This window comes from Anguilla rostrata, chromosome 18 (assembly GCF_018555375.3).
Source record: "Anguilla rostrata isolate EN2019 chromosome 18, ASM1855537v3, whole genome shotgun sequence".
Lineage (NCBI taxonomy): Eukaryota > Metazoa > Chordata > Actinopteri > Anguilliformes > Anguillidae > Anguilla > Anguilla rostrata.
The window spans coordinates 11,523,290-11,539,701 of NC_057950.1; the positions used below are offsets into that span (position 1 = coordinate 11,523,290).

Here is a 16,412-nt window from a genome sequence, read left to right on the forward strand (position 1 = left end):
CACTCTTCTAAACCTAGAGCTGAGGTGGCCTTTTTGTTGGCTACAAGGCTTTCAGAGTTGTTACATTCACATGCTCTGTGAATCTGCGTGCATGTCTCAATCCTGTAGGTGGAGCTGATTCAGGCTTGATTGCCTGACGATGAGCACCTGTGTCCACTTAACAGTCAACTAGATAAAGCCTGAAGACGCCTCAGCTGAGGGGACTTTTTAGAAATTCCTTTGAGAAAAGAGATTCCTTTTTGACACAGTCCCCCTTTTAAGACTCCCTTTGCTTTAGTGTGTTACAATTTGCTGCTACCATGTTTTGTTTTATGTTTATATTTTGGTCCTTTTCAGTTTTAGGTTGCAGGTAGTCAGGCAGTTTTCTTGTTTTAACAAATTTTTAGATGGTTAGGCCAGAGCAGGAAGAAGTCTGCGGAAGACTCACCTTTTACTTCTATTTTCATTGCTGAATCACTGCCATAATAGTACTTTCAGGATATCACTTAAGTCACTTTTCAATAATAATAATAATAATGTCTCATACCTGTGTGCATGTACAGGAAATAATACAATGCAATGTTCCACTTTACATTTTAAAACTATCCAGGGAAAACTGAGCCCCTGATAGGAACTAGCAGTGAATTCCACAACCTAGGTGCCACATAGCAGAATGTTTCCTCCCATAGATTTAAGCCAGGGGGATGTACTAGGGAGACGGAATAATAAATATATAATTAGCCAGAGTGATGCACTGAAAGTGTTCTTCCCTGTGTCTTTTCAGCATTTGCTGTGACCTCTGAGAGAGTATTTCGGGCCAGAAGTAAAGGCATGTCACAATGCTGATGAACTCACAGACAGTCATACACACACTGACACTAAAGGAGAACCATAGTAGCAGAATATTCAGCTTCAATAAAAACAGGCTAACCAGCCATGCTGAGACAGCACACTCAGGATAAAGTGCAGCTGTTTGCAAAAGCGGAAAATACACGTCAAAACATCAAAACAGTTTTTAAACTTTGCTTTATTGAGAAAACTTCCCGCTCCGAAACCTTCTCTCGAACTTTAAACTGTTTTGGGGAGAGCTATCTCAGAAATGAGACCGGTGGAGTAGGCCAAGATCTGTGGGTCCTACTTCTTAATATAAAACAGAGATGCTTCAAAAATAGATACTTTGTGAGGAGACAAATTAATCTCTTTGTTGATTGTAATTTGCAGCTGAGACCCCGAACCCTGGACCCGAGACCATCCCCCTGTTAAATCCCCACATCCTGTGGTGCTCTCTTCCCATCAACCCTTCCCTTCTCTCTAATCTATTTCTTACTCATCACCCACTCTTTCCCTCCCGTCAGCAACTTTCACTATGATGCTGATTAAAGAACAACTGAGAACACCCAGTCCTTGAAACGCGTCGAACCTGGAAGAGACTTAAACGTTGAGACACTCCACAGCTGCCCAGGGCACGGACAGGGCGATGGGATTACAGCACAGATGGGCAGAGGTGGACTGCTGGACAGGAGACGCCGCGCATGCGAAGGACATCGGCACGTGCGTGAAGCACACTGGGGCCTTTATTAAAAACACAAGGGCTGTTTTTCGAGCTGTGTTCGGCTTGGCTACGGTCACGCGCTCTCCCCATCAACCACTCAACCCCCGCTGTGTGAGTTCCCTGGGGCGGGACGGAGGAGAATAAAGCTATTTTTGTTCTGAACCTGCCGTATTATTTAATGCTATATGATACGTGAGGCTGTAGGCATGCAGAAAAGGCCGGGGGGCGGCCAAGTGTGATCATATGGCTGCGGACTCTTCCAGAAACACTCGGCCGTTCCTCTAAACAACGGGGCTGTTTTTACCGTGGCCTCAGATGAGCCATCAGATGGGGGGGCTCGCCAGGCCCTCTGCACACCAGCAGTGTCCCGCCATCTTGCCGTTTGCAGAACTGCCTCTCAACAATGGCGTGAGCTCTGTCAGCGCTACCATTTCCTCAAACCTTGGATAAAAACTGACATACTTCGAATGTTACCAGCAGCACAACACCAGCTGCCCCATCGGGCACTCCTGCTTCCCGCCAACCCACCCGCACTGCTCCACCACCATTTCCTATATGCGCTAATGCATATTATTGTTTCAGAATTTAACACATGGAAAAACTAAATAATCAGTATTCACTGCACAATCTTCTGTCGTGTTTAAAGCTATATTTCAATGAAACTAGAAAACCATACACAGCAGTGTAGACTCCTCTACTTAACACACCAGGCATGCTGGATAAAACTGTGCTTGTACAGTATATGCACAAATGCATATCTGAATAATGTGCCTGCATGTGTGTGTGTGTGCTACAGGTTTATAATATTATGACATTATGATATTATTAAGACATTGAAATATTGGGCTGAAATAATCAAGTGTAAGTACAGTGATCCAAGATCAAAGGATTTTTTAATGTGTAATACTGGAAGCCTCTTTAGCTGTGAAGAAGGTCAAGTGAGTTTATTGATCAGCTGCGAGCCGATTCAGGATCCAGCATCAGCCAAACACAGTTCCAGGGTCAGGTAAGATCAGATTCAGGGTCAGGTAAGATCAGATTCAGGGTCAGGTGAGATCAGATTCAGGGTCAGGTGAGATCAGATCCAGGGTCAGGTGAGATCAGATTCAGGGTCAGGTGAGATCACATCCAGGGTCAGAGGACAGCAGCTCCATCGCTGGGCCGGAAAAGCTGCAGCTTTCCATCCAGGGTCCCCATCACCAGCTGGAGAGACAGGAAAGACACATGAATGACCTGAGCCTTCACTTATTCGGGTCCCAGTGACAGAGGGAGAGCACCTGGAGGAACTCCCACTCAGTTCTTCTGTCACCAGATAGGGAACCTAATTCAGTAAATGCTGGAAATGAGTGTCTAATGATTTTAATGCCATTTTAATGAGATGTGTGACGCATCCTTGGTGTTGGCATAAGATCAGTACATTGAAGTACACCAGGGCAACATACGGTTTTTCCCTCATTAATCAGAAGAAAAAAAAATAGCGGCCGACATTGAGGCTGGCATAGGTCACTGTCAAATTATCCCCAGAATCCATTTGTGAACTGTAATCGTAAATGGTTTTTGGACGCCTGCTTTTCATTACAAGGGTTCAACAGGCCAAATGATTGAAAAGTTCCTGTAGCTGTTTTTCTTTTCTCACATGTGGAGGGCAGAGCCACTTCACCCCAATGGCTGGCCTGTGGCTTACTGTGTAGTTCTGTTTAATCAGCAGCTTTGTATACACAATCTTCCAGACCCGGGCACTGCTGAAGCATATCTGTTTACAGGCACATTACAGCGTCTCACACAATCACACAGGCATGCACCCGCACATGCACACACACACACGTACACACACACACACACACACACACACATGCACACAGGAAACAACATGAGCACACACGCCCCTGCTAGGCTGGAAAGCATCCCATCCTCTCCCAACAGCCAATCAGCCAGCCTGAGGAGCATTACCTCATCGCCCCGAATAGCCAATCAGCCAAGCCGGGCCGCATTACCTCATTGCCTGTGATGACCTTTCAGCTGGGTTGAAGGTAAATACAGTACATAGCAATACACCCTTTTATTTTACCCTGAGATTGAAGCTGGACATTTCTAACAGATTCTAAGGATGATGAAAAGAGAGACACAGGGCTGAGGGCCAGCACTTCCATATGAGCTCAGTTACATGAAAACAAAAAGAGAACAAAAAACTGACCCTGCCTCAAACAGGCCCCCTTACTTCCACCTTTCAGCTATAATCAATTACTGTGTACTATCAATTACAGTGAAACCTTCTTTTCTTTGCTAGTACATGCTTGGGATGTATTTCTGAAATAAACAAAGTTTAAAAGATAACTTCATTTATCATGCACACAGCGGACTTGACAGGATTTTGGCAGTAGCATCACAAGAATCTGGGCGCTACCCTCCCTACCTGGGGGAGAGTAAACATATACATCTAAGGGGGTGGATTAGCCATGACGTTTTGGAGCAAATAATGACTCAAACACAAGTATGAGGAATTAATGTCTGAGTCTTATTTCATCCAGCCGTCTGTGATAGTATCCAGTTGCTGCATCTCAGCTCTACTTCAAATACGGAAACCTGAAGTTACATTACATTTATTTTTATGAAGTGGAGGGCAATCTGTGTATAAATGTACATGAATATGTAAATTAAATAATGAACACTCAAGAATAATATAAAAATCATAAATCATAAAAATAAATTATGATTTAAGTGACATTATTGAAGAATTGAGCATGTGCTTCAAACATGTTATATACTGAACAAGCTATTAGTGTAAAAGCAATTGAGTTGTGTTTCTGTGTGTGTGTGTGCGTGTGTGTGTGTGTGTGTGCATCCGGAGCAGGGGTGTTGCACGTCATTAACAGTTAGTCAGTCCTTCGTGTCAGAAAAAAATATTTGAGCTGTCTATCTCAGGTTTGAATACCGATCGCTTAAGTAGGTCACTGTTTTTCTAGGTCCACTGCTCTCCCTACCCGCGACCCCCCTTCACCACAGGGACTTGCCAAGGGCTCCTGAAATAGCTTTACGAACGTTTTTAGTGGTTCAAGCTGCAGGCGGGTCAATCCGCGCCTGGTGAACTGAGAAATCCCCAAATACTCCCCTTCTCTATGTGTCCCTGAGGGTCTAAGGGATACTGTTCTGTTAATGTGGAAGGGAGGAGAAATAGAAAGAGAAAGAGAGAGATGGAAATAAATAAGGCAAGGGAGAGGGCAAAGACCAGAGAAGAGAAGCAAAGAACATGTCAAAGGAGTGAAACACAGAGATTATTCTCCTTACTGCCTGTTACTCTCCCACACCATTGAAGGTCCTTATCCTGGAAATCTCCTGTTAATCTCTCACTGTTTTCATAATAAATATGAAATATGAATCCTGTATTAGGATATCGCATTCCTTAACTGGAATACTTTCATTTTACTCAGTGGTTTAATAAATAAATAAAAATATAGCCCTTGATGAGGGTGAGCTTGCTGACTGAATACTCGACCAAATTTACCTCAAAGTTAGTTCCAATTGTAACCATGCCTCTAGACTGAGGGGTATCATCTGGGACTGAACTACTGTCACCGAACAATCCCGGACATGACTAACCCATCTCAACAAACTATGGAAGTATCTCATGGGACGATACTTAAACCCTAGTATTATGTAATACTCAATAATCCTGAACTGTACCATACAAATATCACAAAAAAAAACTATAATAATAATAATCATCATTATCATCATCATCATCATCATCATAATAATAATAATAATAATAACGTTGACTAATCGAATACCCAGAGAGAACATCAATTCCCAAGTCAAAATAATATGTTGACTGCATAAATGCCTGAATGTGTTGGCAACTATGTAGTTTTTTCCCTTCAAACGCACACTAACAAACAGGCACACACATACACACTTATGTAACAGTATCATTAAACAACAGTAACAGTATTGATAACTGTTTATGTGGCTGGTCCAGATGACTCTTTATTTTTAATATCTTCTTTCGTAAAAGGATTCCTGTACTTCACTACACAAATATTTTTACGATCGACAGAGCAATAAATCAGAATTAGAAATAAACCCCCAACCTGGTGTGGGTTATGTAACTTGAGTTATTGCCGCACGCAATGCTTGGACCCAACGGAAGAAGAAACACAAATCAAATATACAGCATAAAAAATAAAGAATGGAGACGCTGAAGATATTTTTCACATCCACCTCATTAAAGTTCCTACCTGCCATGTTTGTGAGGTCTTAAATAAAGTCAAATTTGCCAATAAAGTAAATAAAATCAAAAGGATTGCATAAAAATGAGACAATGGAAAGTATGAGTGGCCTTTTTCCCATGCCCCATGAAATCGTGCATATGAATTACCTGGGGTGCCCATTAACATGGATATGTTTTTCATTGTACTGTTTGATCAAACTTTACTGTATTAGCACTATTCACTCAAGCTTTTTCCTCGGGAATTACAAGCAACTGATGTGGTGAAGGTTTGGGGTGGAGCTGTGGGCCAGTGTGCATTCAGTTTAATCCCTCATCCCGTCAGATTCGGGAAGCCCGTCCCCAGTCCCACACCTCCGCCTGCACCCATAAGGAGGACTAAATCTAAATGTTTACAGCTGAGTAACCTGCCTGTTGCTATGGTTACTGATGTGACTTTAGAACGAGAGCGCTGAGATTTGGTCCGCATGCTGCGGTTCTCAGCCGTGAGTTCAGGACCGTGATGCAGTCACTCTTCTCGTGCGCATGCGTTCGGATATCTCTTCATCCGGTGAAATGGGGGTTCACAGGTGTTCACATTTCTCCCCCTTGGAGACTGACAATTTTTCAGCTGGTTAGGTCAAGTTATTTTAGGGAGCACGAGGCAATCATAGCCCCTTTTAAAAGCACAAAAGAGATTTTTATATGCTGGTATGAAAACAGCTACAGCTTTATATACCCAACTGAGGTAAAATACGTGCCTTCTGCGTTCCATTTTCAAAGGTTGAAAGTTTCTGTTTGTCCCCATTTTTTATGTTATGTCCGCCTATCTGTCAGTGAGTATGTTCAAATTGAGTCTGCCAGTGTGTGCGCATGTAAATGTGTGTGTATGTTCATCAGTTCAAGTGTTTCTGTTTATTGGTCAGAGTGTGTTTGTGTCTGTCCGTGTGTTTCCCAGCCAGCGTATCTCTCCATCCGCGTTTGGGTCAGAGCGCGTCTGAAACTGTGTGTCAGTCAGTCTGTCAGTGCGTGCTTGAGCCAGAGTGCGTCTGTAACTGTGTGTCAGTCAGTCCGTCTGCGCGTGTTTGAGCCAGTGTGTGTCTGTAACTGTGTGTCAGTCAGTCCGTCTGCGCGTGTTTGAGCCAGTGTGTGTCTGTAACTGTGTGTCAGTCAGTCCGTCTGCGCGTGTTTGAGCCAGTGTGTGTCTGTAACTGTGTGTCAGTCAGTCCGTCTGCGCGTGTTTGAGCCAGTGTGTGTCTGTAACTGTGTGTCAGTCAGTCCGTCTGCGCGTGCTTGAGCCAGAGCATGCCTGTCGGTAGCGGCGTGTTTGTGGGTCTGTCAGTGCGCGGAGAGACGGAGAGCGAGTGTGTGCTCAGTCTGCTGGAGAAACCATTTCTGCAAACCGCTGGGGAAACCGAACGCAAGGCCCTGGAATGTGGCTCCCACCGGGACGATGGAACTCTACCCGTCTGCTCCGGGACGGGACCATGCTCAGAATACTAAAATCCCCACTCTGGCTGCGAGGCATGGAGCGCTGAGGTTGGAAAGGAAAACCACCCCAGCACCCAGTCAAATTACCGCTCCTAAGAATGCAGCCTTAGAAGACCGAAATAAGACAACATGCCATTTTATATTACCTGCTGCATTTATCTTGCATGACTGCCATGCAACGTTATACTGTACATTCTATACATGCACATTTTGGACATGACATTATTTAACCCTCTGTTCTGTTCATTTTAGGTACAGCAAAAATGTTCCGGGTCATCCCCATACAGGGGTTTGCAAATACATGAAATGAACCATTTTCATTTAAAATGTTGATTACACTAATTAAGGCCAGTAGAAGAAGTTTCATACTGAAAAAATAATTTTAAGTATTTTTCCTAGATTTTCAAACTTTAAAAAGGGTCAATTTGACCCGCAACATAACAGGAGGGTTAATTCCAGCTTGATACATGAATAAAGCAACAGTGCTTGCTTACAGAATATTTACGCAGACCACTGCAATCCAAACTTCAGCCCGGACTCTAATTACAAACGACAAATCTGAGTCTGGAACGTAGTCTAAAGATTAGCCTATCCTGACCCCCAGGAAAACCACAACTCAGACTTTAAAGCTATCTGCTTTACCTGTCCTGAATTAGTTTAGGAATCAATTATGGAAAAACAAATCAATTATGAAAAGCTTGGAATCAGAAGTGAACTGCACTGTGATGCAGTTTCCCCTTACACTCTGCTAATCTGACTTCAGCCAGCGAGATGAGAGAGCTGATTAAATCTTGGCAGCCTTCCCACATATAAAAGTTCCGCTCATGCTGTGCGTCAGACTGGTGCGAAATTCCGATGGAATTCATTCCCGAAGCCAGAGGCGGGCAGAGAAATCCCCGGCCCCATCTCCTCCTGTGCTACAGAAGCTGGGGGGGGGGGGGGGGGTTAGATTTAGATTGGACAGCAGGACGGGCAGCCTGTCAGAAGATGAAGGCCGGGTTCTGCCGACCAGGCGGGCTGGAAGAGACACTGACTGCAGCGCGAGTCTGGAGAGGTTCAGGTGGGATGCGGAGGAAGATAAAGAGGGTTTAGTGAGAGCGGCCAGCAGAGACAGAGGGATGATTCATCCCTCATCCATTTGCTGCGTCTGGAGCGCGCTGAACTCCGGAATGGGGGGGGACTTTTTCCCTCCGCGCAGAGGGCTGGAGAAAGGGAATAGTCGCATCGCCGCATTAACTTTCGCAGATCAGTCACAAGCGCACCTGAAAGACGTGAGCTGGGCGCGCCCATCACTCTCATGCTGATCAGATGCTGCTCGGCTTGTGCTCAACTGACAACTGAACTATAATACTCCGGATGACTCCTAACAGGCAGTTGGTCCAGCACTGAAGAAGGACACTCCCTCTCCCTCCATTCATCCCATTCATCCGATTCATCTTGAAGAATCATAGGAACAATAACAGGGAGCCCCTTGGCCTGTACCACAATTTTTTGCTCCAAAAATCTTTGCTTTGAAATTTAAATCACGGAGTCGACAAATCTGTTTTTAATGTGTTCATTGAGTTCCAAAGACACAGCTCTCCATCAGGAACTTGCACGGGACATGATTCCATTTTTCGGCAGTCGTCCCTTATGTCATCGCTTCACCCGCTGAGCGCCTGTCCCGCTTGGGCCGCTATCGAGGGGCCTCGCACATCTGCCGTCTGCAAGAAAAATAACCCCCCCGAAAAAAGCGAGGACGTGCTCACCCCATCCCTTTCCCGTCAAGAGGGACTGTTTAAATTGAGCTAATTAGGACAACCCCCTAGCCAGGGTCGCTAGCTCTGAAAGGCATTAAAACAGGTCTCCATCTCGCGAGCGGGCGATGACCTCATGCTTGGCACGGCTTCCCCGTGTCTCTTCGCCGGCCCGCTCTGGATATGGGGCCCGGAGCGAGGAAGCCGACGCCGTGCGATGACTCACCGACACGCGAAAACTCAAACAGCGTGTAGCCTCCGGGGGTATTTCTCAAGCCTGACCTACTAAGCTGCTCCACTGAACTGCGATCGCCCCGGGCCGCTTCTCTTTCCGCGCCGGGCCAGGGCTGCCGGTCGGGTCCCACGGCTCTCAGCCAGGGCCTCTCGGCGGAGAGAGGGAAGGGAGGCGCCGGATCCTGGACATCCCGCGTACTACCATTTATTTTAAGGAAGGAATCAGCTGCAACCACCACCGGTCCAAGGGCAAATCTCTGCGGTCTGATTTCAGGGGAGCAAGGTCAAAAGTTTTTCTGGAGCCTTACTGTTTGAACCAAAACCATTGGCGGCGGTTACAGCGAGAGGACCACGCGCTTCCCAGTTCCTGGGAAAGTCATTCCACCAGACACATCCATGACTGTGAAACAGCAATGAAGCTCAAACAAATACGGCCTATACGGGGACAGGAGCCCGTAGCAGCGGTGCATGAGTGTGACTGAGCCAAATGCCTGCTGAGGTTTTAATAGGCGGGACTGCATACGACTCACTGGGGCATTCTGTCTTTTCATGGCAGCAGAGTTAGCACTCACACAAGGGAGCTTGTAAAAGTTTACAGGGGTACGCTGCAATAAAACTGCAAGTGGGTTTACAAGCAGAGCGGAGGGACGGTAAAGTTTGGAGAGGAGTTCACGATGACATGGACCATGAAAATGACTGAAACTCATTTCAGTAACCAGGAAACCTCACAGACTTAACTAAAAGTTGTAAATTTCACAATGTAGTCTCCTTACAGTACAAGACATAATGATACCACAACAGAGTTTGGCGTTACTGTAAAATTGCATACATTCTTAAGGAGGAGTCCCCAAGGCAAAGTATGCATTTACAAGGCTCAACATATTGACTCATACAGATTGAATCAAACATTATGCTAATTTTGCCTATGAAGACACAAAAGCGCATGCACACACACCCGCATGCACTCAGTTGTCACAAAAACAAATTCATATGCTTTCAACAGGGCTATATTTGCTTTGGTTTCCAGGATAATCCCATAATATCTTCCCTATTTACACTTATAGCTGCTGGCTCTGCACAAGAGCGAATAAAAAGGAAATATATCCACTCGAGCCAAACATTAGATCAACAGCAATTAAACGTAATCAGAAGCAGCACTTTCCCATCAGGCCAAGTACTGGCCGGATCATTTCATACCAGGGATGAAAATTCGCACCCGCACAAAAATGTCTGAATGACGTCTCTGAAGCAGAAACATTTGTGCCTTTGGTCCCGGCTCCACGGGAGGTGTGTTTTCATGGCTCAGGGTCAAAGCAGACTTTAACACGATGACTTCCTGAGATTCCTTTGTCAACAAATAAAATGGCAAGAACATCTCGACCCTGTAAGTATTAGTTACAGAAGAAGAAACAGGGGTACTTATTTCTAATGGAGACACATTGACACAAATTGCCCACGCTTGTTAGGTGGGAATGTAATTACATTGGGTAGCAAAGCAACGGAAGGTGCCCATGACATTGGTCAATAGCTGAAAGGGCCGAGGTAAAACGAGCCTTTGAAAGCACAAAGACACAGGGATGTGCCGCTGTGCTGGGAAGACAGGGAGCTGTAAGCCCTCCGCCCCGCCCCCCCCACCCGCATCACTGCTGGAGTCTTACTGACATGCTGATCCAGGGCCAGCTATGATCAAAGTGCAATAACACCCCCCCTGACCTCAGCACCACATAAAAAAGGCAGTGTTTCACCAGCGTAAGTCTATTAAAGTTTGTGGCGGGGGGGCTAATGGATACGATGGTAAAATCTGTGGAACGCATGTGAAATTCATGAGGGCGTTTGTATGGGACGTGTTACCGGATGTCAGGCTCCCTCCCTCCCCTCGTGCCCAGGGCTGTTTGAGACCCAGGTTTGCCCGCCTGGTGTAGGCCTTTCCTAGGTTTGGGTCTACACGCATGCACTGTCCTGTGCTCACAGTGCTGTGTGAGCGCTTCCGAACCATTAGCGCTTTTAAGAAGAGTGAACCAGGGCCGGAGTCCTGTTCTGATTGGTTCAGCCAGCAGGCGACCAGGCACAATAACTGAGCCTGCACATCCGTCATGTTTAACCATGGTGAGCGCAGCTTCTGTTGTGCTCGGAGATTAATACTGTTTGTTCTTGTGCTGATGTCCGCCACCATGCTGTCATTTCCCTCTCCGTAGACTTTCAGTTGAGATTTGGAGCACATGTGTGTGAATTTACCTTTGCCCCCCTCCCCCCCATAGTCATTTCATGGGCTGAGATCTGAGGCTTGCCGTGACCCAGTAATGTCAGGTGTAATTTGTTAGCGGGCAAACGGCGGGATGAGCTAGGAGCGTGTCGGCCCCCATCTCAGCCCCTCCCAGGCTGCAGACACCCCCCCCCCCCCCCAAAGAGACACACGTATCTCTCACATCTGTTTTCTATGCATCTAATTCTTGCTCTCATTTCATGTACACTTGTGTACCAATGATCCCCACCCCCCCCCACCCCATCTGTACGTAAGGTCTGCCCCCAGAGTCTGTACATACTATAAAGTAGAGAGTAGAAAACTGGACCGTTCTTTCCTGCATCCTCTTATTCAAAGCCATTGATTTATTTACAGGTGGAAACCCTTCCCAGCCCTGCCCTACTGAGGGGACCATAAATCACGGGTGACGGCTGTCTGGTGGTGGGAATCCCCGTTTTACGGGAAGAAGACAGAACACTTTCTCGTACGGTATTTGGGTCAACACATAAGTTCATACCACAGTCAGACCAGATCCTTGACTGTATAGATCATTATTACGACCCAATTACTCATCTTTATCCTGAGAAATTTACAGTGCAGACTCATATATCTCCATCAGGTCCCAGAGCTAAGGTCTCTGTGCTTCACGGGTAGCTTTGATCCAGTCTGAGGCAGTGCTATATCCCCCACCCTGCACCCTGCCAGACCCCTAAAAAACATGAGAACTGCAGAGAGAGAAGGAGGTAAACAGGGGAAGAGGGAGAGACAAAGGGAAGGAGGGAGGAAGAGAAAGAAAAGAAAGGAAGGGGAGAGAGAGAAAGAGGGAGGGAAGGTAAGAGACAGACCGGGAGAGGGTAAACCAACTTCTCAAATTTAAGAGAAAGAGGGAGTTCTTGGACTTTTTTTTTTCTAGAGCAGGTGAGTCTCGTCTCTGATCTGGGTGGTCGGATATTTACGGGAAAGACAGTATGATGCAGAGGGGGAGACGAGTGAGGAGGCCCAGCTTTCTACGACCGGCATCCATATCCGTCCCGCCATTGGAGGAACCCGCTTATGCAGTCAGCTTCCCCACCCAATCAGCAGTACAGGCAGTGGTGACTAAGCGCACAGGAACCTAGCTACTCATTCTGTTTGAAATTTCTTCTTTTTTTAAATTTTGTTTATAACGTCTGACATTTGGACCTGATAGCCCTCTCAATTCCAATATTTAAAAAACACAACTGTTGCAAAATCCTTACAGTGTGGAAAATATGAAGGCATTTTATTTTTCCCTCCAATCACTCACAAGGCTCTAGTTACAAACTTGATTAGCTGACCATTTTTACCCCTTGGCAACACATTTAAATGGCCCACGGGTTCATGGGTGTACACAGAAGTTGGTGGTCGTGACTTTTCAAAGGCAATTGGCAAGAAATTCCTTTGATTGGAGCTTTTTTATTAACAATTCAGCACTCTCTACTCTGTAATTTCATTTATGTGAACTATTTAAAGGTCCATAAAGGATATAATCCACCCGATGCATCAACAGGCCCATTTTATAAAAAGAACAAAATTGAAACAGAAACTTTTCCCAGATGTTGAACTTCAAGCTAACATCTGTGTAGGCTCATTCTGAAACTGCTGAGATTGAACACATATCACCTTTCAAAATGTTTTCAAAAATTATAGATTATAGATAATGTAAGATGCTCATTTAACAGAAAGACCCCTAAACTGGATATGACACTGTAAACAAGGCTTATCTCATACAGTTGGATGTTAAATCACAGGCTTACATCTATCAACCTTTTAAAGAGTAACTGCATTCACTGTTTCAGCCTAGCTCCGCCTACTACACAATTCTGAAAAATGCATCCTTGGACGGGTGGAGAAGCTGCATAAAGTATTCTATATGAAAATTATTTGTACAGCGTAGGCTCATGAAACACGGATAAAACTGTGAAACAAGGCCTTGAAGATCAAATATGAACCAAGACTCAGCAATTACATGCCCTATTGCTCACCTTAAATGTTTTCAGAAAAGTATTTTAGTGAAATCATTCATGGTTGATTCTATCATTATTTTGTCACAAATGTGACATATTAGCAGTTACTTTTTTTAAAGCATATTTTCTGTCTTGGAAATAAGCCTTTCTTGGAAAGGTCCCCACAAACCTACATTTCACAATATTTTCAGCAGATGTGCAGTAGATCTATAAGACAAGTGAAGGGAGTTATTTTTTTTATTTATTTTGCTCTCGCCTATTGCCCTTGCTCATCATTATACAGAAAGCTGGCCTGAACACACAGCGTGCAAAGAGATGAGAAAGAGGGTATCCCAGGACAGACAGAATGAAGCCATGCAAGATTCTTGATGTAAGAGAAGCCATCAAACTCAGCCAATCCCACTTGTGCTCGAATTTAAAGTGGAAACTCTGCTGTGAGAGAGCTGTGCGTGCGTGTACACGTATGCACATATGTATGTCTTGTATGTGAGTGTACATGCATGTGTGTGTATGTGTGAACTATGTGTTAGTATGTGTGCGTGAGTACGTGTGTATATGTGAGTATCCGTGTGCATGTGAGCGTATATGTGAGTATGTGTATGTGTGTTTGTGTGTATGTGTGTATGTGAGAATATATGTGAGTATGTGTATGTGTGTTTGTGTATATGTGTGTATGCGAGTGTATATGTGGGTATGTGTATGTGTGTTTGTGTGCATGTGTGTAGGTTTGTGCATATGAGTGTATGTGCACACTGGGGAGTAGTGCCCTCTGTTCCTCATGCAGAGTGGTGAGAAGTGGTGAGACTGTGTTCCTGCGTTAAGTGAATCAGCCACTCTCTCCTGCCCCAGCTCTGGCATGGAGGGAGCTCAGCTCAAAGACTGATGCCTCCCAGGGAAGACTCTGCCCTTGAAACATCAGAATAATGAACTGCTGGTCCAATGACCAGCTTTCATAAAGCTCTCCTGCGATGTCGAGCATTTTCCATCCCCCTCAAATGGCATACATTCAAAAACCTTTTTCTATAACAAAGGTTTTTAACTGCACAGATCTCTTGGTAAATCTATTTATTAAGCCGGTATCAGAATGATATGTGATGTGTATAAATAATGAAGGCTCTGGAATGCATTCTGCTCAAGGAACCGTCAGCGGTGTCCTTGTAGATGAAGGGAAGGACTAACGTTTCTGCAACGTATCACTGTTTGCCTTTGGTTTCCGTCCAATAAGCCAAGTCAACGCAGGAGCCAAAAGATACATCTACAGATGTTTGCGCAATACAACTTCACTCTCTGAGAAATAACTCAGCCTCACTTCGTCCTGTAAAACTGCACGTGTCCATATGGTAATGCATAAAGAAAAGGATTTGATTTAATAAATACAAAAAAATGCTGAGAACTTTGGAGTCAGAAAAAAAAATCTAATAAAATACATGGCTCCTTTTCAGAAGGAAGGATTCTTTGTTCCTGCCATGTTAAGTCACGTACGCTCTCCTAACTTGATGCTGCAGACTCCTCTAACTTATGAAATATTACAGGCATATTTCTGTTAGGCATCTCATTTTCCTCTACCTCTTCCAAATCCATAAGCATTCATACTCGAAAACAAGCAAACGGCTATGAAAACAAAGTCATCCTTCTTTCTGGCTTTGCATGATACACAACCACACGTACGCTGATGTTTCATCTGTCCTGAGAAGTAGAACGTCTCATATTCCTTAGGTTGACACTAAGGTTAACATTTTTTTTGTAGAAGATATCTTTAAATAAGACATCCCCCTAACATCCCACAGAAAATAGAAAGGAAAGAAAAAAGCCATATTTACACTCCTCCACTTACATTTACTGGCTCTTAAAGGTACCCATAAAATACATGTATATGCCAGTGAATGTATGATAAAGGTCCCTGGCACCACTAAACGCTCCACTGATTCATACCACTGTGAGCTCCCCCTGCTACTCTGGTGAATGTGAAGAGAAGTGAAGCATTTTGCATGTTAAAGTAATACAGCACATTCAGACTGAAAGCTAGGCTTAGAGGCCACACCACAACATGGAGACAAAAGCAAAAAAGTGACCTTTCAGAAGCAATATTTCCTGCCACTTGGAATCTGAGCAAATCAGAGTGAAGGGCCAGAAAAGAAAAACAGAGGAGAACAGGACAGGAGAGGACAAGAAAAAGAAAGGACAGGACAAGACAAGAAAGGACAGGACAATACTGGACAAGACAAGAAAGTGCAGGACAGGACAGGACAAAACAAAAAAAACACAGGACAAGACAAGACAGGACAGAACAGGACAAGAAAAGAAAGAACAAAACACAATTTCCAAACGTGTCCAAATCAAACTCTTTGTCATGATGAAAAAAAAAAAAAATGGTTTAATGTCTTCCCAGGAAACAAAGAGGTTTTATTAGCATTGTTGAAACAAGGGCAAGGGCTTCCTCAGGCCAACGGGACAGTGTTTTTGGATGATGGAGTATTTTGCTTTGGACATGCTTCATGGAAGGGGAGACATCAGGCATTCCCACCGTTGGGGCTCTGACAGCCGCTACTGCTGCTCAGCTCCTCTTTCCCATGATGGCTTTTCAAGGCAGGGAAGGCATGCTTTTCCCTTTTTTACCTTCAGTAATTTTTCCTCCTACAGTCGCCATTAACCAACATCTGCTAGATATTACTGTTAAAATACGGCAACTGCCAATGTTCTGTATGGCCATGAGCAGAGAGAGAGGGCATTCTTCAAACAGAGAACTATTCATCAATGCACTTCAAGAACACGCATCACTGACAGCACATCTTCAAGACAATCGACTATTTGAAATTGCTCTATGTGAAATTATTATAGCACAAAGAGCATAACTGGCGGTGTATTTGCATGATAGCTAGCATTGCCTCTTCAGGGATCTTAGCTGGGCTATGGGCAGTAAAGCGATTCCCTGAACTCTGCTGGCATCATGCTGCCTCGGTAGTTCTTGTGCAGACTTTCCATTCCAAAC

General features: G+C 44.7%; 1 protein-coding gene across 1 annotated transcript in view; it reads right to left on the reverse strand.

Annotated features, from left to right (window-relative positions):
* Positions 1 to 878: 878 nt before the first annotated feature.
* The window catches only part of wdr27 (WD repeat domain 27), a 61,089-nt gene continuing 45,555 nt past the window's right edge, over positions 879 to 16,412 (reverse strand). The window contains exon 25 of the mRNA XM_064317777.1: positions 879 to 2,734. Coding sequence (XP_064173847.1) covers positions 2,666 to 2,734 — 69 coding nt within the window. The 3' untranslated portion in view covers positions 879 to 2,665. The remainder of the gene's footprint in view (positions 2,735 to 16,412) is intronic.